The sequence below is a fragment of the Rhinopithecus roxellana genome, chromosome 1 (assembly GCF_007565055.1).
Source record: "Rhinopithecus roxellana isolate Shanxi Qingling chromosome 1, ASM756505v1, whole genome shotgun sequence".
NCBI lineage: Eukaryota > Metazoa > Chordata > Mammalia > Primates > Cercopithecidae > Rhinopithecus > Rhinopithecus roxellana.
The window spans coordinates 154,494,396-154,519,800 of record NC_044549.1 but is presented as its reverse complement, the minus strand read 5'-3'; the positions used below and the strand labels follow the sequence as shown (position 1 = coordinate 154,519,800).

Sequence of the window (25,405 nt, the reverse complement as noted above, 5' to 3'; positions counted from 1 at the left end):
TGTTATTTTCACTTAGGCACTTTGTCGGCCTCCCTGCTGAGGCACAGAAATTCAGTAGAAATTCAGTGTGATCAGTGTGTCTGTCAGAAGGTAGGATTGCTTGCCTAGGGTGGCATTGTTATTGAACAAAACACATGCCCTTTCTTTGCATCCTAAGTACCTTGGATTGCTGAGCAAGAACCGCTCTGACTCAAATGAAAACCACCTTGTGTTAGGTGAAATATGGGGAGTTAACCATTTGTTTGCTGGTTTGCATTTCCCACGAAAAACTCAAAAACAGAAATTTACCTCACCATGGAAAGTGATGTGCCAAGCGTCATATTTGCATATTAAAACCGAAAACTGATTTGCATGTTATTTCAGTGTCTTGTGTCACGTTCAGGCATCTGTCAAGCCCACTAGATAGAAACAGCTTGTACAGTAGGAAAGTGTTTTGTGCATATCACACTGAAAATCTAGGTGCCTTATTTTTATCAGCAGCTTGTCCACACTTTGGCTCTCCAATCTCTCCTAGCTTCATACCTGAAAATACTAAAGAAAAGTCTGGAACCCCATGTTTTATAAAGTAGGTATCCTGTTATTTTCTAAGAGCCATCCATTTTTATAATATTCTGTTTAGATAATTTTAAAATTATAAAGAGAAAAGCTGAAATTACTCTGAATATCACTATCCTGACATAAGACTTGTTAACATTTGGATGTATTCACTTCTAGTGGCTGTTTGATAATACTCACATAGGCAAACACATACTGGCACTTTTGCATATATCTTTTTATACATTTGTAATTATCAGATGTACTATGTTAATATCTTCTCTTTTTTTTGAAATATAATGGCAAGAATTATGACAATCCAAGTATCTAAAATAACAGATTAATAAAATCTTATTTTGAGCAGACAGGGAATTAGAACCAGTCAGGACTGGAGCCGTGGTAACAGAAACTCTGTGTCGTCTTTTTGATAGTGCTTTATTAAAACTGTAGCTTGTAACTGAGGATATTTTTTCTATGGGACAATGCATAGAAAGCTGTGCATTGTGATAAAACCTTTTTTCCCCAGCATTAGAGCAACTAGTCCATTGCATTCTTCCAGGCAACCAAATAGAGAAGAAACGTGTGCCTGGAGTCACTGCCAGGCATGTGCGGCATAGCAAAGGCCAAAACACGGTGTTAGTTTGAAAACCCAACCTTGAATAATGGTTCATTCCATTCATCAAACTTTTATGTCATGGGTCTTGCCTAGGTGAAGCTATCCAATGGAAATAGTGTCTTGGAATTCTCTTGCCTTTATTATGTCAACTCCCTAATGTATAACATCCATAAAACCTAATTAATGGGAAAAACTGAGGGTATGTTTTAGCCATAACATTGTGGAAATAGGTTATTTTAGCTTCACACAGAGCAAATAGAGATCTTTTCACACCACAGAGATAACTCGCTTTCTCCTTAATGGAGGGCCCACATGGAGGTTTGGAGGGAAGGGACACTGAAATGAGAACTATGAATAAGGTTGGCAGGAGATCTTTGACCTAGATTCTCCTCGACTCTGAGGATTTAGCGCTTCTGCTCTGCTACTTGCTTTTCTTACTTCTTACCTATCAGGCAGGATAACATCAGTGGTTGTACCTTGTCTGCCGAAGCCTAAGGGAGACTGCTCTGCTCTAAATAGCCAAACATGAGCTTTACTTTACTATTTGTCTTTTGGTCCTAAAGGCGAGAATGTACAAGAGTTAACAGTTGGAGAGGCAGCAAGGCATACATTCACCAAATGTCATGAATTTCAAGATTTGTAGCTAAAAAGTACTCACAGTAATTACATCCCTTGCTAAAGCAACAATTAATGTGAAATTCAGGTACTCTACACTGAAGTCCTTTATTAGCAGATAGGAAAGTAGAGAGTTACTGGAGAGATCTCATTCTGCAATCATTCTTCTTCCAAGAAGAAAATCATCTTTGTTAGTGGTTTCTAAATTGTCCCTCCTGATAATTATAACTGATATTTATTTGATATTTAATATTTTACAAAGTTTCTTCATATGAATCAGATATTATTATCCTCCAGTTTATACATGAGAAAATCAACAATAGAAAAAGAAACCATTGGAGAACTTAAGTAGTGTCTTAGACATCAGGCCTAAGAGCCAGATGCTCTAAGCCCAGGCACTATTATGGCTGCCTTGACACGAGGAGATGGAGAGAGGTGGGTGTGGAGAGACATCACTTTCCCCCAGCTCAGCCTAGATAAAACCCTTGTGTGTAGAGACCGGGGCCCCCTGACTGGATGCGCAGGCCTTTTCCCGGCTGCAGTAACTCTTCCAATAACTCCTCCTGTCTGTAATTCAGAATCATCCATCCTTGGCTATGACTCCAAATTTGGTTTAAGAAAAGGCATTTTAGGGGCATCGATGCATGGCATGAGAAACGGAATATGTGGAAGTAGAGGTTTTAAGAAAAATCAAGACTTTGAAAGTTGAAGATCGGCTGGAATGAGTTTCAGAGCAAGAATCAAACTTTTAAAGTCAGAATTTCTGAGTCTTCCTCTTTGTGTCCTTACAATTCATTCTTTTAAAAAATGGAACGTAAGAATAGAAGAACCAAGAGCGTGCTCTTCTACTCGCAAGGAGCTGTGAGGAATGTTCATTTAGAATATTTTAATTAAGATACTCAGGTATCCACCTTCCACTTCTTTTCTTCTCTGTGGTCATTGCTTTTAACCTGAAGCAGGAAGAGGGATCCAGCAAATCATCTGCCCCCGGTCAGAAGGGGTGCTCCTTCCATTTAAGCAGTGAGATGTTGAGAGTAGAGGATGATTCAGTGAGAGTCAAAAAGTAGAAGCCGCCACAGGAAATTGCAAGCTGCAAACTTGACACAGCTAAATAGAGGGGGGAAAAAGAACGAAAATATCAGAAATATATTTTTTCTGGCAGGCTTTCAGCTCTAAAACGGGGCTAATTCTACCTTTTGAAAAGAAGATAATTTCAATGTTTCTTTTTTCAAGAACACATAATTGAAGTTATTTTCCCTCTGAGGGAAGGAACCTCTTGTACATCATTACAAATGGACAAGAAAAATGAGCAGCCCTGGTACCCAGAGTGATAGAGTATTCATTATCATGTAATCTTTTCGAATATCTTGGCTGCCTTTTCCCGGTGTTTTATCTGCCTGAGCGGTGCTTTTCTGGTAAGGTTCAGATTTGCAGTAAATTTGAGTTATCTAGCACTATGTAACAAAGAAATCAACAGCAGGTAAGGACTCAAGAAAGGAAAATGATCACACTAAGATCAGCCCCAGAGGAACTCAGGGGGCTGACATTAACGACAGATAGTGGGTGTCCATTTTGTAAAATGGATCCTTAGCACACAGGTTAAAGTAGGTAAATTGTAGTAATGAAGATGCAAGATGGTGTAGTGTTTTCCTGGGAGCCATTTGCACCTTAATGCAGGCTGTTTCCCATGCTTCCTTTTTCTTTTAGAAAGGATGATGATATTTTTCTTCTCCACTCAGAAAAGGGGCAGTGGGATGATGAGGTGATTAACCTTTATGTGTTCTCGATTTCATGCCCGAAGTGTAGTGAAAGTTCAGTAGGCTGCAGAAACCCTGTGACCTGCCCATTGCTTACTCAGATTCAGAATGCTGAATGAAGTTCTGGATGTTTCAGGGGATGCTGACAACTGGCCTAAGTCCTCTCATAAATGGAAACCTCTGTCATAATGAGGTTTCCATTTACTCAGTGTGTCTATTTTTATAGACTACAAAGGATCTGTAAATATGAATATCTGTGATTTCACTCTAAAGATTGGTAATGATATGTGTCCTGCATACTATGGGGACAAAAAAATGATAGAGTAGAATCAAAGAAATCTTTGAAAATAACATGTTACACATAAAGAAACTGAGGCTCAGAAGATGGAAATGATTTCAACAAAATCACTGGACAACTTAAAGGCAGAACTAAGATGAAAGATATTTTGAATAGTCAGGTCTTCTGTATTTATGGGTTTCTATGTAAGAATATATAATCAAATACCATGAAGTGTTATACAAATATGACAGATATTGTTATATATGTTATTCTTAATCTAGTGGAGTTTCCTTGTTCATCAAGGATCCTATTCATGTGTATATTTTGTTTCAGAAGCAAGTCTTCATTATTGCCTAGTCCCACCCATAATGTTTACCAGGGATTTAGACCCAGACTTGGCTGTAAATTTGGCTTCATATTAAGTATGTTCTTGAATGACAATCACCTGGACCCCTAGCAAGAAAAGAAGAATGGCAAAGAAGAACCACTTTTAGATCATTTCAGCTGAAAAAAAAAATCTTTAAGAAAGAAAAATACAGAAACATGGAAAGAATATAAGGCATTCACTTTCCCATGACCATGACTTTCAACCATTAACCTTTGAGCATATTGTATTGCAGTAAGGCAGGTCAACCAGGACAGTGAGTGACTTATCTCCATGTGGTAGTTCAGGGCCCAGTCTCCATCCTTCCTGTGTCTCACAAGGCCACATCTAACTGCAAGGAGCATGGGAAATGTAGTCTAGCAATGTGCCCAGCAAGAGAAGGAAATGGATTTTGGTGAGCAGTTAGCAGGCTCTGCCATGCTTAGTAAACATCAGTCCTTTTAAAGCACATTAGCCACTAAATTGCTCAGAATGCCACGATAGCTGGCTGCATTTTTTTTTTTAAAGTGTCAGTGGCCTTGGTATTAGAAGATGTTTGCCAATACACTTACTTCAGAAGCATGACTTTAATAAAATCAGCTCCCATTTTTAAATCTCCTAATGACTTCCCATTACTTAAAACAGTTTTGGCATTGACCATATCCTACTTCTCTTTTCTTATCCTACTTCTGTTTTTCCTTTTTCTTTTGTTTTTTTTTTTTTGTTTGTTTGTTTGTTTTGTTTTGTTTTGTGTGTGTGTTTTTGTTTTGTTTTGTTTTGTTTTGTTTTTTTGAGACAGAGTCTCACACTGTCACCTGGGCTGGAGTGCAATGACATGATCTTGGCTCACTGCAACCTCCACCTCCTGGGTTCAAGCAATTCTCCTGCTTCAGCTTCCTGAGTAGCTGGGACTACAGGCACCCACCACCATGCCTGGCCAATTGTTTGTATTTTTAGTACAGATGGGGTTTCACCATATTAGCTAGGATGGTCTCGATCTCCTGACCTTGTGATCTGCCTCCCTCGGCCTCCCAAAGTGCTGAGATTACAGGCGTGAGCCACCGTGCCCGGCCTTTCCTCTTAACAGTTTTTTAGATATACATGTTCCTCCTGGAATGCCTTTAACTTTTTTCCTTCTTTCTTTTCTTCTTCTTCTTTTTTTTTTCCCCCATTGGGTGATACGCAATTTATTCTTCAAGATCAAACTAATAGGTCTTTTTTTTTGGCAGCCTTCTTCCATCTCAGAGCACTGAATTCATGCCTGTGTTTTAGAGCTTAGACTTTATTGTAATTGCCTATTTGCATGTCTCTTTCTTCCCAAACTGTGAGTTGTTGGAGACAGTATCTCTGAATAATTTGTCTTTATACTTGGCACTTGGTAATCCCTTAGGAAATTTATGTAAAGACAGTTTTGATGGAGTCCTCTAAAGTCTGTCACTCAGTAACTCACCTGTGGATCATACATCATTAATTTGCCTTTAGTAAGAGATTCAGATATTTCAGAAACATATTAGTGATTAAGAGTGACACTTACAAGAATGCCTTTTTTTAAAGAAAGGTTTGTTTCACAATGTCTTTGTTTTGCTATTCAGCAGTAAACCTCCACTCTGATAAAATAAATCTTTGCTTAGATAATAGACTCAGATTAAAATCCAAACTGCTGCACAGTAAGAGAGCTAGAAAGTCTTGAGACAATGATATCAAAACCCTGAGAGGCATTGCAGTGTAGAAGCATGTCCAACTCAGCACACCCCAGTTTCAATGTTCTGCTGTTTTTAAGCAGAGGTACCCCAACGAGGTTGCTCACTTATCTTCTCAAGTCTCTATTTTCTCATCCAGAAATAGGATTACATGTCATATAGGGCTGTTGTGTAGGCATTTGAGATTTCATATCAGTGAAAGCAGGCACCTTGAAAACGGTTTTGCAAATATGAGGAATTAATATGCTACAGTGAATACGTTGCTGATACAACTCACACTTCTACTTTTGAAGAAACGAGAAACAAAATAACACAAATCGTTCCCTTTCAGCACCTCCCACCACAAATATTCCATCGTGTTTTATTACCCATACAACATGCTAGAAGTTGCTTATTCACAAATAAGTTGGACACAGTTGTTCATTTTTCTTAGGCGGCATTGAGCCGTAAACACTACTGAGAGAGAGGTATTGGAGTAGGTCTCGGATTAGGACAGTGAGAATAGTGCTCGATGACGACTTCTAGGCTTGAACACTGAAAGTCCTAAGCAGTCTTCTTTGGTGTGAGAGACACCTCTTAACTGAGGAACCCTGTGTCTTCCCTAGTATATATTCCACAGGTGTTAAGTATTCTGCACTGGGTTAGTGACAGCTGTGGAGTGGAGGTGGAGGCTGTTCTCTAGCCAAATAAACTTCAGAAATACTGGAAGAAATGATCTCTCAGAATCTTTCATCATAAGGAAAAACAGGAATCCATAATTAGCATTAGATAAAAGAGTGGAATCTAACAGAAAATAGCCTTTCCAAGTGTTATTTCAGAAACAGCATAGCAAGCAAATAGAGTATTCAGAGAACAAAAACAATGATACGTCTTTCTCAAAATCTGTGAAATATTGACAAGGTAAGTACTTTGAAATTAGATTTATACTTGAAATGTAAGTGCTAAGGGTAGAATCTAAATTTCTGGCTTAGATTGATAAAGGACAGAATTGGCCTTCTTGCTGCCTTGTTTATGTTGAAAGGGAAACTGATATTAGGCTGAGACAATGATAAATTGTGTCTGTTCTCTGAGGGTCCACCCTAATACTGAAGACAGGAATTATCAAGTTTTCTCTAATAGTCATTTGGCTTAATTAAAACAGCTCCACCACTATTATTAGAGGTAATATTTTATACTTTTCTAGCACTCTGTCTATGGGGAGCATTGTTTGGTTGGGGAGAAAAATGCATGGCGCTTGGAGACAGGTGACACAATATGGCTGGCCTCGAACTTCTGGCCTTAATCTTAATCTCCCTATATTGCAAGCCTGGAGAAAAGGTGTAGGTCACTTTCCCAACCTCATTTTCAGTTCTGCTACCTGAACTGTAATAATCCACTCCCTCAGAGGCAGTTTGAGAGATTCAAAGAGATCCTCTTTGTTATAATTGTCTGAAAGTAGTTAAACTCTATTTATCGTGAAATGTGGGTTATCTCACTTTAATTCTTACAGATACTGTGAGGTACCACTGGCAAGTCCATTGATAGAAGAGAACCTGAAGTTATGAAAGGTTGACAAGCTCACCTAAGGATGCCAAATGAAGGTCATAGTCAAATCTCTGTCTCTAGCCATAATGATACTGCCATATAATGTATTCCTTTATCTCTGGCCACCAGTATATTAGATAAACTCACCATCTCATTTCAGTCTCACTGCCCTCCCATTCACCCTCTACTCCAGAGAGAACTTTCTAAATATGATTAGAACACTCTTCTAAAAACACTTATTGCGGTTTCTAATGCCTGGATGTTTCTAATTGAGAACATGCAGATATATTCCCTGTGGTCTGTGAACTTCTTGAAATTGTAAGTAAATTTTGTGTACATTACAGATACCTTTGTTTGTTTGTTTGTTTGTTTGTTTGTTTGTTTGTTTGTTTTTGTCAAAAGACCATTTAACACATTAGATTTTGAGATGTGTCCATGTTCTTACCCAAGGCCTGGAGCCCCTAGCTCACCAAGAAGTCCTAAACATGTCAGCATGGCATGGAAGCAGGAATTAACTGACCCTTCCTACTTTTCCACCTGTCCAGACCGAAATATTGAACCACTTGCAGTTTTTCCCACTCACACCAAACTACGTCTCACCTTTGAAACTGTGTTCCTCTCAGAGGCCTTCACTTGGCCTGGGTTGGAAGCTCCAGGATAGTGGGTCATGTCCAGCATATCTTTATCACTTGAAGTCATCATGTTTTAAAAAATTTATATTCATGGATTACAAAAGTAGAACTACATGCTGTACAATAAAGAAACAAATGTAGAAAGTGAAAGTCCCCTAAGATTCCACCTGCCAGAAAGAATCTCCTTTAACATTTTGGTACCTGGTCTTTATATAGATCTGTAAATAAACTGTAGTTACTCTATCCTATTCTGGAATTGGATTTGTTGTTTGTGAAACGTATTGTTCATCTTTACAGGCTTGTTACATAGATTTACAATGTGTATATCTATCATTGTCTATTTAGGTGATTCTTTTGCTGGTTAGTTTACCTTGTTAGTCCTTGTTACTCCTCTCAAATATGGCTCCTGTGACCAGCCTTCGTCATTTAACTTTATCCACTTGTATGAGTACTTCTGTGCAATTGTCCTGGAAGCAAGCCACATATATGCAATTTTAACAATACTGGCAACCATTCATCCAATGTTCATGTTTATGCAGACACCTATCAATATACTATGCTATATATAGAGAGAGAGAGAAATAGAAATAGAGTCTCCCTCTGTCACCATCGCTGGAGTGCAGTGGCACGATCTTGGCTCAAACTTCACCTCCCGGGTTCAAGTGATTTTCTTGCCCCGGCCTCCCGAGTAGCTGGGATTACAGGCGTGCGTTATCATACCTGGCTAATTTTTGTATTTTTAGTAGATACGGGGTTTCACAGTTTTGGCCAGGCTGGCCTCGAACTTCTGGCCTTAAGTGATCTGGCAGCCTTGGCTTCCCAAAGTGCTGGGATTGCAGATGTGAACCACTGCGCCCAACCCTTGCTTTTTATAATTAATCATTTGTGGATGTTTCCTACCCCCACTAGACTGCAAAACTCTCAAAAACAAAGGTTGTGTGTAATATATCTTGATGTCCCTCCTGGGTTCTCACAGAAGGTACACAAAATAAACCTTGTAAGAATGCATGGACAAAACAATAAACAAAAGAATAACTGAATAATTCAATAGCTCCTCTAACCCTCATACCAAACTCATATGACAGGTAATGTTTACAGTTCAGAGGAGATCCTAAGTTTAATCTTTAATGTTTGTTAATAAGTCAGTCAAGGATGAGCTCTTGTCCTGACTTTACCAAAACTAGCCCTCCCTAATTTTTGGGGGGTCTCAGTTTCCCTGTCTCACAAAGAGGAGATTAGAATAATGGTTCTTCAGATCCAGGCAAGCAACTCAATTTTGTTTCTGTAACCTGAGCATATGCCATAGTTTACTCATCACCGTCTCATCTCTAATCCAAATTGTTCAACAATGCAATAAAATCTCAGGCTAAGGTTAGTGACCAACATAAAATAGTTTTGGCCTTTTCGGACTTCTGCCTGTCTGTACTTCAAATATCTGTACATTATGGGAAACCAAAAAAATGAAAATTATTTTAGAGAAAAGGCCAAATAAGTACCAATCAACCTTCTCGACTATGTTTAGAAGACAGTTAATGCTTTAGACATCACACAGATGATTAATACCCGTCTTGGAGCTGTTGAAGTAAGTGTTGGGAATGATAACATGTGTTCAGGGATTTGTATTTTACAGGATTTTCACATCAAGAGCCCATTTGGTATAGTGAAGATAATAGGAGAATGAATGTGTAGCTTTCAGTTTTGTTGAACTTACTCTTGTAAACATTCTGAAAAGAGAACCTTTTGACCAACTATTTTAAGAATGCATAAATATCAAGGCAAAAGCATTCCCAACCCACATGTCTGCCCATTCCCCATGGCGGACATCATCATCAGTTCTAAATTTTAATAATAGCATTTCTGTTTTTATAACACTTTTATTAAGAATGTTGGGGTGAGGTACTAGAAATGGTCAAATTTATAGGCAATGGAAAATGTAATAAATTCCCTTTTAATCACATAGCACAAAGCTACTTTAAATCTAGCATATGGCCTTTATTCCTTTCTTACACACTTTTTATTCTTCATTGATGATCTCAAGTACTCTCTCAATTGATATTTGATTCTCTTGCATTGCTATAATTCTGGTTCACCCACCTATTTATTTTTTAATTATTATTTTTTATTTCAGTATTTTTGGGGGTACATGTGAGTTTTGGTTACATGGATGAGTTCTATAGTGGTGAATTCTGAAATTTTAGTGCACCCATCACCCAAGCAGTGTACACTGTACCCACATGGGTGGAATGGACAAAGGCCCCAGTGGCTCTGTATATCCCATTTGGGTACAGGGGATGAGGGATAAGAGACTATACATTTTATATGGAGTCTTTTATCCCTCACCCCCTGCCCAACCTGGCTGCACCCAGGCCCCAAAGTCCATCATTTCGCTCCGTATGTCTTTGCATCTTCATAGCTTAGCTCCCACCCACCTATTTCAACACCAACCCAGTGTCAATGCTACTGACTTATCATCACTATTTGAAATCTGGCTGTTTGCAGTGCTGGAAAAATGAAATTACTCAACTTCCTTAACTGGAACAAAAGAACTAGAACCAAAATGTTCGCTTTCTGGACTCCTGTACTTGATAAGACTTATCTCATTTCCTATCTCAAAGTTGATATGTGGTCCAGAAGTACACCACTTCCAGAAGCTCTTTATGCTGCTTGACTTTTTTCACCTGAGTGTGAGAAACTTCTAGCTGTATGTTTTCTCCCTTTTAGCTGAATAAGGCCTAGCCTGCTCTGCTCCCCCTCTTCAGGAAGTCCATCGCGGGCTATGCGAGAGGTCCCCGCTCATGCCCTTGTTGTGCTCTTTCTGCAGCTGTTTTTCTTTAATTATTAATGTGCCTGTATCTCTCACTTGACCGTAAGGTTCATAAGAAAGAAAAACCCAATTTGTTTTTCTCATAAATGTATAACAGCACACAGTGGTCACTTAGCAATTGTTGAACAAACTCGATTCTTCCTATCGTAAACATGGATTTCTAAAGCCTGATAGATGACTCATCTAGATAAGGCAAGTGAGTAAAGAGATGTGTCCAAAGTTAGCCACTGAATAAGTGATAAAACTAATTCTAAAACCCAGGTCTCCCGACAGCCACGTCCAGTGCTTTTTCCTCTCCAGTGTAATCACTACTTGTTTAGGCTGACTGCCTTGGTTGATGGTCTAGGTGGCAATTAAAGGACTCTGTGCTTTCTGCCTTTCAGGGTGGACATACAGGGCAACTGGGGCCTTCGTCAGTTCCCCCTTCTTTCCGCCCAGAGGATGAGCTTGAGCACCTGACCAAAAAGATGCTGTATGACATGGAAAATCCACCTGCTGACGAATACTTTGGTGAGTGGGGCCTAGAGCGGACTTCTGAAGTAACTATCTTGCTTTGATTTCCTTACTTAGTAACTGGAACTATTATCAGCTCTACTGGGAAAGTATTTGAGTCCAGATGCATGGGAGTTGATACACGTCCCAACACAACTAAGTAATTGTAGGATTTGCATTTGTAAGACTGCCATAAATGTGATGTCTGCTTAGCTTATATTTAACTTTCAGTGGTCCTTAGAGTTTCTTTAGGTACAAATTTTATTGTTGAGATTTATTTTTCACCAGCCTAGGCAATGTGGGGAAACTCTGTCTCCACTAAAAATACAAAAATTAGCTGAGTGTGGTGGCATGTGCCTGTAGCCCCAGCTACTCAGAAGGCTGACGCTGGAGAATCACCTCAGCCTGGGAGGTCGAGGCTGCAGTGAGCTGTGATTGCACCACTACACTCCAGTCTGGACAACAGAGTGAGACCCTGTTTTTTTAAAAAAAAAAAATTAAAAAATAAAAAAAAAAAGACGACGACTTATTTTTTGACAACTTATTAGCTTCCTATTAGGCAGAAATAGGATTTCCATGTATGTTCCCATTTCTCACTAGTCTAAAGACTCAAGTAAAAAAAAATGTGGAATTGGATATTGTCTATATCCAATTTCCAGATTGTACTCTTAATCTTTTTTTGTATCTCAGTTTAAGAAATGATGTTTTCTTTGTAGTTTTAATTTTCCCCTTTTCAAACTTGGGAATAACTGTGAATGGTTAATCCTTCCAGTCCATGAATATAATGCAAATTTATGAATTGTATGCCAATTGTGAGGTTCTGTGGACATACAACCTGTCCTTAGTGAGGTTAAAATTGTTCAGAAAGAGGTAAGACAAGCATACAAATAATTACTAGTCTAGGTGGAAAGTGATAAAAGACATGAAAAGGCTTAGGTCAATTGTTGCAAGTTTTATTTTATTTTATTTTATTTTATTTTATTTTATTTTATTTTATTTTATTTTTGAGACAGAGTCTTGCTCTGTCACCCAGGCTGATCTGTCACCCTTGCTCTGTCACCCAGTACACTGGCATGATCTTGGTTCACTGCGACCTCCACCTCCGGGTTTTAAGCGATTCTCCTGCCTCAGCCTCCCAAGTAGCTGGGATTACAGGTGCCCACCACCACAACTGGCTAGTTTTTGTATTTTTAGTAGAGATGAGGTTTCACCATGTTGACCAGGCCTAGTTTTGAACTCCTGACCTCAGGTGATCCACCCGCCTCAGCCTCCCAAAGTGCTGGGATTACAGGCGTGAGCCACCGAACCCGGCCATAAGTTTTAAAAGTTCTATTTCTTAGGAGCATCAGAAATACTTTGGTAAAGAATTGCTAGCACTTGAATCTGAGCCCTTTAAACCAGTGCCTTTCACATTTTCTGTGGTAGGAGACCATTTTCCTCCCAATCTGTTGGAGACCAGTATTTTTGTAGAGTCAGTTAAAATTAATTACTAGGGAAATAAAAGACGCAAAATAAAACGGAAGGTGAAATTATATCATTATTAGAGTTAACTGTTAATGAATTACTCTTTTAAATTGTTGTACTAGTTTCTAAATATTCATTCTTTGTTCCTGTATTTATCTCATCCAGAGTGATAAGCATTTCTTAGACACCCATCCATGGACCACTTTTTGAGTGGCATTGCTTTAAGGACAAATAGAGAAAGGACATTTGGGGAACAGTATTAGTAAAGGCACAAAGACGGGGAAATCGCACAGGATTTTTGCTTCTTCAAATATTTCCTATTTTCATGTCTTTTTTGCTCCTATATGGGAATATGTAAAGACAGGTAAACTGACCACACCAGTCCAAAAACACACAGTAGATAAAGTAGGAGGTATTAGGATATGAAAACCCTGGCTTTTATTTGTACTTGGGTGACAGTTTAGCTTAGCTAAAAGAGCACAAAGAGTGGGAATAAAACACCTGGTTGTGGTCTCTTCTCTGTTCCTCACTGGCCAAGCAATACTGGCATGTCACCCGTCTGCCTGAGCCCCCTTTCCCACCTGAGTATATCAACGGTTGGGGCAAATGTTCTCTAGCATTTCTTCCAGCAGTAATAAGTTCAATGTACAAACATTCTTAATCTAAAGTATAACAATAAAGCTAAATATAAATTGATGGAGATTAATGACAATGCATGGAGAACAGTAAAACAAAACATAGAAAATCCATGAAGGTTTCTAGTTGCATCAAAATACACTAAAAGTTTATTAATGCTTTTGTCATTGCCATGTGAGGAGGGTTTATAATGGGGTCTAAGATACGTGTTTTAAAAGTGAAAAATAAGGTCTCTATATTTAGGCCCTATTAAAAAGGAAAAGCTGACTTACTAAGTATATATGCTTCAAATATCATAGCAACAAAATATATAGAGACACAAAAAAACTGAACAGAGATGGTAATTGTATGAATGAATATATATTGAACACTCTGGGAAACAGATATAAATTATTACCTTTCCCTTCAAGAACTGTCCAAGCTCTACTACTTAGTAGCTTAGAAAACTTGAACAAATATTATTCCCTGTAAACCTTCATATGAGAATAATAACTAGCTTATACTGTTGTTTTGAGAAATGAATGAAATATTTATACAAAGCACTTAGCCAAGTTCTTGACATGTAGAATATGCTCAGTACTCAAGATTCTCCCATGCTCTTGGGGCTTGTAGTTTATTTAAGACAATAAGATATGCTCATTAAAAATCCATTATGCTCAATTTAAATTTAAGTTCCTAGCAACAATAGAACATATGTCACCAATTGGTAAATAATCACTGCCAAATGGGGATTAATAAGCATTTGAGAATTTGGAAGAATGACTATCCTTTATTAAGTGCTTATGGCATGGCAGCACTATATTTTATTTATGTTATAGGAATTAACTCATTTCACTCTTATAGGAAAACATAGCCCTGTGAAGTAGATACTATTACCATTTTCAGATTTTGAAATTAAGGCACAGAAATATTAATTTGCCTAATGTCAACAGCTAATACATTGCAGAACTGAATTAGAATCCAGATCTGTACATTTAAACACCACACTGTAAAAGACAAGGAAAGCTACCCAGGCTACATATTTAGAAGAGTGTTTGTGGTGGAGATTAGCTTTGGACAGATGGGAAATAAGAGATGAGCATTCTCTTCTAAGTACACAGAATTAACAAAATATAAATTGAGGCCAGGATTATTTAAAGAAAATTTACGTTATGTAGAAAAAAAAGTGCCTATGATAATATTCAGGCTGCTCTGCTAGGTGGTGGGGGTAGATGGGGATCTTACCTTTGAGATTCTTGTAGTCTAATAGGATATGTGTGCAGGGTTATGATGTTGTATTATAAGCACAAGACAGAAAGTGACAAGTGACTTAATCAAGGTTCACCAAGTGCTGTTTGAGAATTCAGGAAAAGGAAAGAGAAAATCAAGAGAGAGGAATGGAAAAGTGTTTATGGAATAGTTAGCCTTTGAGTAAGTCTTTAAAATTGTGCTAATTGAGATTTGGAAGTAGGAAGATAGTAGAGAACTGAAGTCATTTCTCATGAGGGGAATTTTGACATAACAGGGAACAAAACCATGGAGAGAAGTAGCAAATATTGGGAAATAAGTTTCAAGTAGTAGGTTAGGACCAATCTAGGGAAGGCTTTCAATGCCTGGCTAAAGGCTGAGAGCCTTATTGTCTGTAATGAGCCCTTGCACATTGAGATCACATGCCATGGGAAATGCTCTATGGATAGTGGTTAAAAATACGGGCTCCAGAGCCAGGATGCACCTCTTACCGGCAAGATGAAATCAAGAGGCAAAGGACTCGTGAAAAGAACTGTCCTTTATTGTTCCGTGCTTTAAAATTTCTCAAGCACCTTCTCTGTGCCTGCTACTGTGCTGGGTGTTAGGGACCACCGAAATGCAGAGGCTCTGCCCTCATGGGGCTCGTGTGTGCCTAGAAAGGAAAGAGAGTCACAGATGTCAAGGATTTCAGTGCAGATATCAGCACTGTGTTGGGTGTGACTGAGCTGCTACATGAGGGTCCATAAGTCTGCCTGAAGATGAGCAGAAGGAATACATAGCAGTGTGTTTGCATCAGCAGGGCCTGACCTGAGAGCCATAGATAAAATCCTCTCTTGCTTTCTGTCAGAGTTTTACCTTTGGCCTATTCTGGACTGAAAATAGCATTGCCGAGCACTTCCCTTAAATAACTTCTCTTTTTTGCAGGACTATCCTTTCAGCCCTGCCAAAACCCCATCACCTACTCTTTCTTTACTACTTTGCCTATTTAGTGCTGGAATTTTTATTGAAACCGTAGCTGATTTACTGAAGGTAATTAAGTGCTTTCATGTTGTAGATCTCCTGCTAGACTGCAAGCTGCACTTGGGAGTGAGAGTGAACAAAATGTAAATAAACGATGTCAACAGAGTAGGTTCCTTTGTGGTCATGTTGCTTTGTTTCTAAGACACTCTTTTTTTTTTTTTTCATAAGTGGAATGATTCATGAATATGTTATTATAGTCATTGTTTCTTTACGGAGCCCCTCATCACTCTTAACAGTTTTGTTTATGTTGAATTATAATTATCGTATGCTTCAAAGTATTGGGAGAGGTACCGGAAGATCACCTCACAGATGACTTAAGTATAAAGGAGAAAAGGAACTTTTATAATGGAGAGGTCTCCTGGAAGCCGTCTTAAACCAAGGAATGAAATTTAACATCCTCAATAATGGGACAGACTGGCATGTGCCAACTGAATGTAGGAAGTCCACAGCATCATCTAGGCAGTAGTCTTGCTAAAATATTTCAGCTCTATCCAACCATTAGGAAGTAAAAAATGCAGATGATGGGACATGCTTCAAGATACCTGTCCTGAATTCTGCAACACTGTCAATGTTACAAAACACTATTCTAGATTAAAGGAAATTGAAGAGACATGCCATTCAAATGCAAGGCATGTGTCTTGACTGAATTCTGGATGAAAAAAAAAGCTACAAAGGATTGGTAGCAAACTTAGAGAAATTTGAATATGAATGATATGTTAGATAATACATCAATGTTAATTTCATGATGATATTAATGGCATTGTGCTTATGTAGGAAAATCTTATTTTTGTGAGCTATTTGTTGACGTATAGGGAGAGGTGTGATTATGTCTACAATTTATTTTGAAATAGTGATAGAGTGACAGAAATAGAGACAGAGAGAGAGAGAGAGAGAGAGAGAGAGATGATTGATAGAAGTAGACAAACAGAGATAGAGATAAATGTTGTGAGGGGAGGCAGAATCACCTCAGGTTAAAACAGCTAGAGCTGCTATAACCGCAACAACTACAAGGACTCCCCTCCTCTCTAAAAATGTACTGAAGCCTGTCACAAATGAATTACCTTAAGAATTCCTCGTTGGGTGGATAGAGAGATTGACATTTCTACACCTTCTCAGCTTCCCTGTTTTAATGACTACAGTAGGTCTTTGAAATTTCCCATTATTGTTTATTTTGTTTTTCCTATTTTTTACCAGACATAACACACCTCCTATTGCTGGTGAGATGAGGACAATTGTGGCAGTGATGATGAAAGCTGATATTTACCTAGAGCTCCATATGTTTAAAAAAACCAAGTCGCAGCCACAACGTGACTGGCAGATCTAGCGATGATGTCTTCATTTCATTTTTTGGATGGGGAAATAGAGATTCAGAGAGGCTCAATGAGTTGTTCAAGGTCACATAGCTAATAATTTTGGAATGTGGCCTCACTCTTCTGATCTCATGTCTATTATGATACATTACCATTACAGAAAGGTATATATATGCTGTTCCTGCTGATTGTCAGTAATTGGCTGTTTCTCTCCCATTTCATAACTTTTCCTTATGAAGTTATGATCTTCAAGTGAGAGATAGAGGGATTGCTTCTGCCCAAGATCATATGTTTGTAATCTGGACTTCAATGTCACTAATATGTTTCAACTATCTTTAACATCCGGAATTAACTGCTGTGATATGGCTGAGGTACATACATTAGGAAGACAGTCTACCTAATACCTCCCTATCAGCCGTTTTGCAGTCTGTAGTTCTGCTCTTGCCCTTGGGAGAAGGCACATCACTAATAGCCACAGTTCTTGTTTTCTCGAGTCAGGTTTTTGTAAAACATAACAAGCAGAAACCCTTAACTGTCTCAGCTGGTTTTTTTCTTTTTCTTTTTAATGATTTCTTCTGAAAAGGTGATAGTTTTAGTGTTTCCATGCCTTCTTTTGTCCATGTCCATTAAAACTTGTGACTGTTGCATTACAGTATTAGGTAAATGCCACAGGTGTTGAACCGTGATAAAAGTCGGATGAGTCTATATCTCTAAAGGAAAGATACAGTCTCTATACTGTGGACATTTACCATCTACTTGGACTTTAGTTTTGTGTATAACAGATTTCCTTACCATGGGCATCATTCCATTAACAATGGTGTCATTGAGTGGGCCTCTAAACACTACCCGGTAGAGGAAAGGGAGGAAACATAGTAGAAAGTTGGAGGTAGGAGAACATTCTTACCCAATTCAATAAACCAGACAGTGGGTGTTTAGCCCAGCTTATCTACAGGAAGCCTTAGTTCAAGTCCTTACATTTTAGAGCACATTTTTTCCTACACAACTAGAAAAATATGTTGATACTAAAGGAGCCTCTTGGTTCTAGTGATAGATGCTTAAAAAGAACAAGGGGTGGCCAGGCGCGGTGGCTCATGCCTGTAATCCCAGCACTTTGGGAAACTGAGGTGGGCGGATCACAAGGTCAAGAATCAAGACCATTCTGGGCAACATGGTGAAACCCCGTCTCTACTAAAAATACAAAAATTAGCTAGGCATGGTGGCACGCACCTGTAGTCCCAGTTACTCAGGAAGCTGAGGCAGGAGAATCGCTTGAACCCGGGAGGCAGAGGTTACAGTGAGCCGAGATTGTGCCAGTGCACTCCAGCCTGGCAACAGAGCGAGACGCCGTCTCAAAAAAAAAAAAAAAAAAAAAAAAAAAAAAAAAAAAAAAAAAAAAAGGAACACGGGGTGATGAAATAACTATAAATTATTATAATTTAGAGTAAATTCAGAGGTTATAATAGAAAATGGAAAAATTTTTAATTGAGTATTAAAATGAATAGGAGAGAAAGGTATTATTCACAGAAAATTGGGATATCTACAGGGCTAGTTGCCAGCTTTAAAGTTTGTTTTTTCACACAGTTTTAGGCAGCTAAAGAAAAGTAAAGTTGAGTTTGTCTCCAGATAACCTTGAAACATCTGTTTGAAATTGTCCAAGACTTTTCCGTGCTGGGTGATACACCCACAGCCTTAAGTAATACACCCGGAGCCTCTAAGTTCTGTGCTTTCATTCATTTTGTAAGAGAAAGCATCTTTGTATATGAAGCTTTTCATACATATATGTCTGTGACTATGGCATAATTTTCTCCAAATAATAATATTCTGGCTGAGCAGCCCTTAAGGCTGAAGACAACACTATTGGAAGACAGTATCTCTGGAAATGGATGTTGTAATGCATCTAAGGATGGACTGGAAATATCTGACAGTATATTTTTAAGCATAGAACTGTAATTATCTTGACATGTTTATATGATATCGTCTTATTCCTTCTTTAAAAAAAAAACAGAAGTATGTGAGCCTTAAAATTATTGAGTGAGCTATTTGAAGAATCCTTCAGAGCAGCGCTAGGTAAATTCTCTTCTCAGAACTTAGCATTTGTCTAAGGAAACTTTTTGTTCATCTCTGAGTATTGTTAGTAGGAGTTGCTGAGAATTGTTCAGAAAGTTTCAGAACAAACTTCAGAAAGCCAGAAGTTTGTTCCAGTGGAACTAGGCTTTCATTTTTCAAAGGACAGCTAGACAAAAGTAGAAGGCGTGAGGCAGTAGGGACCTAGCCCATGCTAAGCCTTGAGAGAAGAAAGGCGTGAACATGAATAAAATGCTATGATCAATCACTTTATTGGTAATGCCAGCTCATTGTATTTGGTGCCTTGGTGTCTTCTCAATTAAGACGAAAATGGAGGGCCAGTGAATGTTCATGAATAGAAACAGAACAAACAAAACAATGGGGAGATGGTTCATTTTCTTTCTGCACTCGTGGGACCAGTTGTTAAGTGAGCTTGTCCAGAGGACTTGACTAAGATGCTTAGGAAATTAGAAACCATGATTTGAGGTGCAGTTGAAGGTATGGAGAAAGGAAAACCTAGAGCCCTGATTGCTATTGAAAGACTATCGTGTGGAAAAGGAATTTGACTTAATATCTGTGATTCAAAAATTAGCAACAAAGGCAAGTGAGGGGAGTCTAGCCAGTTCCCATTCAGCATAATGAAATCACTTTCTTAAGAGACAGAAGAAAGTCTTCGTAAACTTCTAGGTCAGAATCTAATAATCCCTTGTTGATGAAAATGGTGATAGGTACTCAAGCAGCTGATGGATGATTAGATTAGATTTCACAAGTGCTGTTCAATTCTGACATTTTGTGACTTAGGCATCTAAACTTGTTTGGAAGTTAGCGTCTTGCATCCAGCTTCTAGGTCTACCCCTAGATTATCATTATTATTACATGATTTCAATTAACACTTATATAATGCTGTTTAAAGCACTTTTCTACTTGTTGTATCACTTGAGCAAGACAGCAGTCCTACAAAATAGCCAGTGTGTTTGTTTCCATTTGGGATATGAAGAAATGAAAGATTTCAGTGATTAGGGGACTCCCCACTCCCCAGGGCTCTCCACTACCCTCACAAGTCATAAAGCAGGTGAGTAGCAGAATTGCACTGGGCCGCAGGCTACTGACTTTAAATTCTTTTCGCTTTTCACCCCATTGTGCTGTTAACACCATGTTGCTGAACTCGTCATGGACCATAAGACAGATGAGTTAACATACTTCATGTTTTAGCTTTTTAATCTGTATAAGGAACGATGTGATTACTTTGTAAAGTGCTTAGAGGATCTCAGCTGAGAGGTGTAAAGTAATTTGTATTTCATTGTTTGTATTATTATGTGACAAAAAAATGGTTTCCAAAGTGCTCCTATCAGTTACAAACTGGGAAATGACTCCAGGTGGGCAGCTGCCTTTAGTGGGTCTCGTTTTCACAGATAAGTGACCTAATTAATGAAAAACCCCAAAACCACAAAGAAAAATTAGACAATAAGTGGCTTACAGAGAAGGTTGTATTGATTTGGAGGGGGGGAATGGGTTTCTTGGTTTTGTTTCTCTCCAACTTTTTGTTTAGGGTATCTTTGAGTTGTGGGAATAGAATGTTTTCTAGTTAATGAGGCATGTTAGATATATTTTCTTTTGTGGTAGTGACTTCTGGTAATGTTTGTTCAGAGTAGTATATGTTTACAGCACTAAATAAATAATAATCCAGAGCATTTTATGTGTTCTATCTTAGCATACGTTAATTTTTTAATTTGGCTAGTGTTTTATGTTTGTTGGTTGGTTTTTTGAGTTGGAGTTTTGCTCTTATTGCCCAGGCTGGAGTGCAATGGCGCAATCTCGGTGCGCTGCAAACTCTGCCTCCCAGGTTCAAGCAATTTTCCTGCCTCAGCCTCTCAAGTAGCTGGGATTACAGGCATGCACCACCACGCCAGGCTAATTATTTTTGTATTTTTAGTAGAAACGGGGTTTCTCCATGTTGGTTGGGCTGATCTCAAATTCCCGACCTCAGGTGATCCTCCTGCCTTGGCCTCCCAAAAGTGCTAGGATTGCAGGTATGAGCCACTGCACCCGGCCTGGCTAGTGTGTTTTTAAGCATTGATTTGGAATCCTAGACTTAAAGAAGAATGTGATCTTAGAAACTATCTAGGAAAATCCTTCATTTTTCTAGAAAACTGAATCCCAAATGACTCATCCAAAGCCATGCAACTAGGTGTGTTTTGAATTCTATGGTCAAAATTTTCTTTCTGAGTCATAGACAGTCTCTGATGGCATGAAGAGGAACGGCAGGGCTATTTACAGAGGTGCAGATGTAGGTCAGGCCTGCTACGTTTGTGATCTCAGACCTTAGATCCACCTTATTCAAACGTAAGAACACACTGCCCTTAAAAAGAATAAAATAAAATAACTTTTTAGGAATTATGTGTATGTATTTTTCAAATACAAAAGAACCAAAGCTTTCTTATATAAAACAACAAAAGAGATTCCCAGTATCTTTTATCTCAGTGTCTTTATCCAATTTACTTGTAATATTTCCCATCTATTTTCTGCACTAAAGGTAAGTCTGCATGAGAGCAACAATTTATGTTTACTTCACCGTTGTGTTTCTGGCATTCCTAGAATAATGCCTGGCACATCAGAGATGTTTAATAGGTGTTAATCAACGTATGAACTAATAAATGAAAACTGTGAGCGGACATTCACCTTTCTGTAACAGGACATGGTGTATAGTAAGCTACAGGGAGGAAATACTTCATTAATTTAAAATGTATTTATTTAGCACCTTATAAAATCATAAAATGTTAGAACTGGAGGGAATCTTAAGACACTATCTAGGAAAACCTCTTCATTTTTACAGATGATGAAAATGAGTGAGATTTTTAGGGTCACAAATTTGTTAGTGACAGAGCCACAGAATATAACTCAGATTTTCTCATTCCTTTTTTTAAATCACTTAAGGGCACTGGAGAATATATAAACTAGAGTAAGACATGGCTGCTACATTTATTGAACTTAAATTTAAATTGGATTAGTACATTTGGACTTGATCTCTTTTGCATGTATCTTCTGTGAAATTTAAAGGTTCAACTGGTCCATGAAGAGAGTACCTGGTTAAGATTTTATTTTTTAAGTACTGGATCACATTTTCCCCAACTGTAGGTTTCATCCTGGTTCCCAGGACCATTTCATACCACCACAATTTTCTTCTGTTCTAATCTAATTGGATTGGCTCTACAAGGCATCACATTGAAAGAAACATACTTTTCTTCTGTTTACTTGAGTTGTCCATAGCAACCTCTCCTGAAAGATTGTCCATTAAAAGTAGGCCTCTTAAAGACTGTGAACCACCACCCAGTATTGGTGTTTCATACCATCTTGATACAAGCAGCAGACATCCAGTCATTCAGCTGCATTAGGATCACTATCTCTTTATCAGAAGAAAGAAGAGAAAAATATAAGAGTTTTCTACTTCATGATTGAATGTCCTTTGCTTATTAACTGTGGAAGCAAACTTGAAATTCTGGGAGAGAAAGCACTAGTGGGGCACACATTGTGTGTGGTGCAAAGAAAGTCTCAGTTTGGTACTGGTACCTGAACCTACAAGTGCTAATTATGCATCTTCTGGTATTAACACACAAGCACGCTTAACTGTGAACTCAACTCCTTCCCCTTTCAAACCACCATCATTCCCCCAACCTGCACTTTCCCCACAACTTTCTCTAAAACACACAGATAAGCATCTCCTTACAGACTTTGAAGTGACATTAGGATTGTCAGAAGGCATAATTAATTGACTGTCAGCAAAGCCATTGTTTGAACGTCTGTGGAGTTGTACTTGGTAGGCATCTGTTGTTGTTTTTTTGTTTGTTTGTTTCCGTTTGTTTTTTTTTTTATTGTTGTTGTTGTTGTTTTTTGAGATGTAGTCTTGCTCTGTTGCCCAGGCTGGAATGCAGTGGTATGATCTTGGCTCTCTGCAACCTCCACCTCCTGGGTTCAAGCAATGCTCCTGCCTCAGCCTCCCAAGTAGTTGGGACTACAGGCATGCGCCACCATGCCCAGCTGAATTTTGTATTTTTAGTAGAGATGGGATTTTACCATATTGGTCAGGCTGGTCTTGAACTCCTAACCTCGTGATCTGCCAGCCTTGGCCTCCCAAAGTGCTGGGATTACAGGCATGAGGCACCGCACCTGGCCCTGTTGTATTTTTAATTGACCGGATTCATTCATCTACAAATATTTATTGATTGCCTACTACACATCAATTATTATAGTGTATACTATGGGAGATAACGGAAATGATATAATGGCCAAGGAGAGAAAGCATTTGTCAAATCCTCTAGGGCCAAGGGCTTTGATAGAGAACAAATTTCACAACTGACAGTGGCAAATGTATTCTTTCCCATGCAGGTTCAGAGGATTTTGCCACTGTACTAACTGACTTGTACCATAAAAAATGCTGAAATAGTTCATGTGAAGAGGTACAGGCATACATCTTCCTGGTGTGTGAAGATGAGTAGCAATGCACTGTCTGTGGTTAGAGTTCCCACCAAAAACGGTAAAATACTTAAAAAGAAAAGCAAAAAATATCCAAGGCAATTAAAAAAAAAAAAAAAAAAAAGGAAATCACAGAAGCAGGTCCAAGTTAATGACCTTATCCCAATTCTCTTCCTAAGTCTGACTCTGACGTTAGTCATGTTGTATTTAATTCTTCCAGATTTTCTATAGTACTGTACAGCTCTGATCTCAGTCCTCACTTGGTTCTAAGGTTTGACCATCAAACTTTGAACTTGTATGAGCCTTGAACTTGGCTCGACTCCTATCTGGCAGTGAGCATCATTTGTTAAAATTCAACAAGAGCAAACAGAAACAGTGTACAGTAGTGACTTTCTGAAAGGGCCTAAGGAGATACAGTAGGCAGGAGTAATGGAAATGAGTTTTTAACCTCCACTGACTCACCCTTTCTTTCCTAGTCAGCCTTAGGGTCATGGCAAAGTTAGAGAGGCATTTAGAAATCATCTTGCTTGAGAGCTTCCCATTCTTCAGTCATTAGAGAGCATCTTCATAATTTTTTTTACCATATATATAAACTATCCATCATATTATTTGCCTAATTGTATGTAAACCAATAAACTTTGTCTGACTTTGTCTTCCTTCATATCAATAATGTCTATAGTTTGATTATGTGGGTTGAAGTACTAAGTTGCTTCTTTCCTGTAAAAGATATTAAACTGAACACTATATTTAAATTTTAAAAGTACGACTGGAATTACAGATCACATCTATAGTCCCAACACTTTGGGAGGCCGACGCTGAAGAATTGCTTGAGTCCAAAAGTTCAAGACCAACCCAGGCAACATAGTGAGACCCCCCATCTCTATTTAAAAAATGAAAAAATATTGCTAGGTATAGTGGTGCACATCTGTGGTTCCAGCTACTCACGAGTTGAGGTAGGAGGATCACTTAAGCACAGGTCAACGGTGCACTGAGCCGTGATTGCACCACTGCACTCCAGCCTGAGTGACAGAGCAACAGTCTGTCTCAACAAAACAAAACAAAACAAAAAACAAAGTGAATTCATGCACCAGCTAATGTTTGAAATATTGAGAAATGTGGATATCATTCAACAAGAAGAAAAATTGATAAGATACCGTGGTGAAATGGAGTCCTCAAGCTTACCCATTAAGTATATAAAGCATACTTTTTTCTTTTTTTTTTTGTCATGCGGAGTCATCATGTTCTTGTGAAAGATTGTATTGTGTTAGATATTGTTCCAGGCATCCAGCACTGAGAGGCTTTGCCGGCCTGATACTGTTCCACTGACTCACCGTGACATCTTAGGCCAGTCTCTTTTCCACAGGTCTCACCTCTCATATCAGGAGATCAGAACACATGAACTATCGTGATCCTTTAGGCCTCTTAATTCCTTTGCCTCAAACACTATTGTCCTCTCTACACTGTTAAAATGTAGGTGAGTAAGAAAAGCAGCTGCCCCGCATAAAATTTCAGTGCTGCTTGCCTCAGAGTTCTGGAGAAGAATTGTAAACAAATCCAAGAGTTATATTTCCTAGATCACTTTATGCTCTGCTTGTTACCGTTACCCATTTCCTGAGGTTTATGAGAGGGTCACTGCATAGAAAATAGCTTTCAATGCCAGGTCATAAAAGTGGAATAGGATGTTGAATATGATGAAGAATACCACGCACTAGTGTTGGGTACACTAGTAGCGTCACTCTGTTTCAGGATTTTCAGTAATGGTGTTCAGTCATGGTAATTGGCATACCGGCTCAGTAATGGTGTTTACTAATGGTAATTGGCATATGTAAGTGATATTAATATGGGTAACCATCAATGGAGCAATAGTCTTTAATGT

At 38.5% G+C, this 25,405-nt stretch overlaps 1 protein-coding gene across 1 annotated transcript in view; it reads left to right on the top strand.

Moving 5' to 3' along the window:
* LPP (LIM domain containing preferred translocation partner in lipoma) overlaps window positions 1-25,405 on the top strand; it is a 670,645-nt gene that overhangs the window by 467,044 nt on the left and 178,196 nt on the right. The window contains exon 8 of the mRNA XM_030932348.1: window positions 11,230-11,356. Coding sequence (XP_030788208.1) covers window positions 11,230-11,356 — 127 coding nt within the window. The remainder of the gene's footprint in view (window positions 1-11,229; window positions 11,357-25,405) is intronic.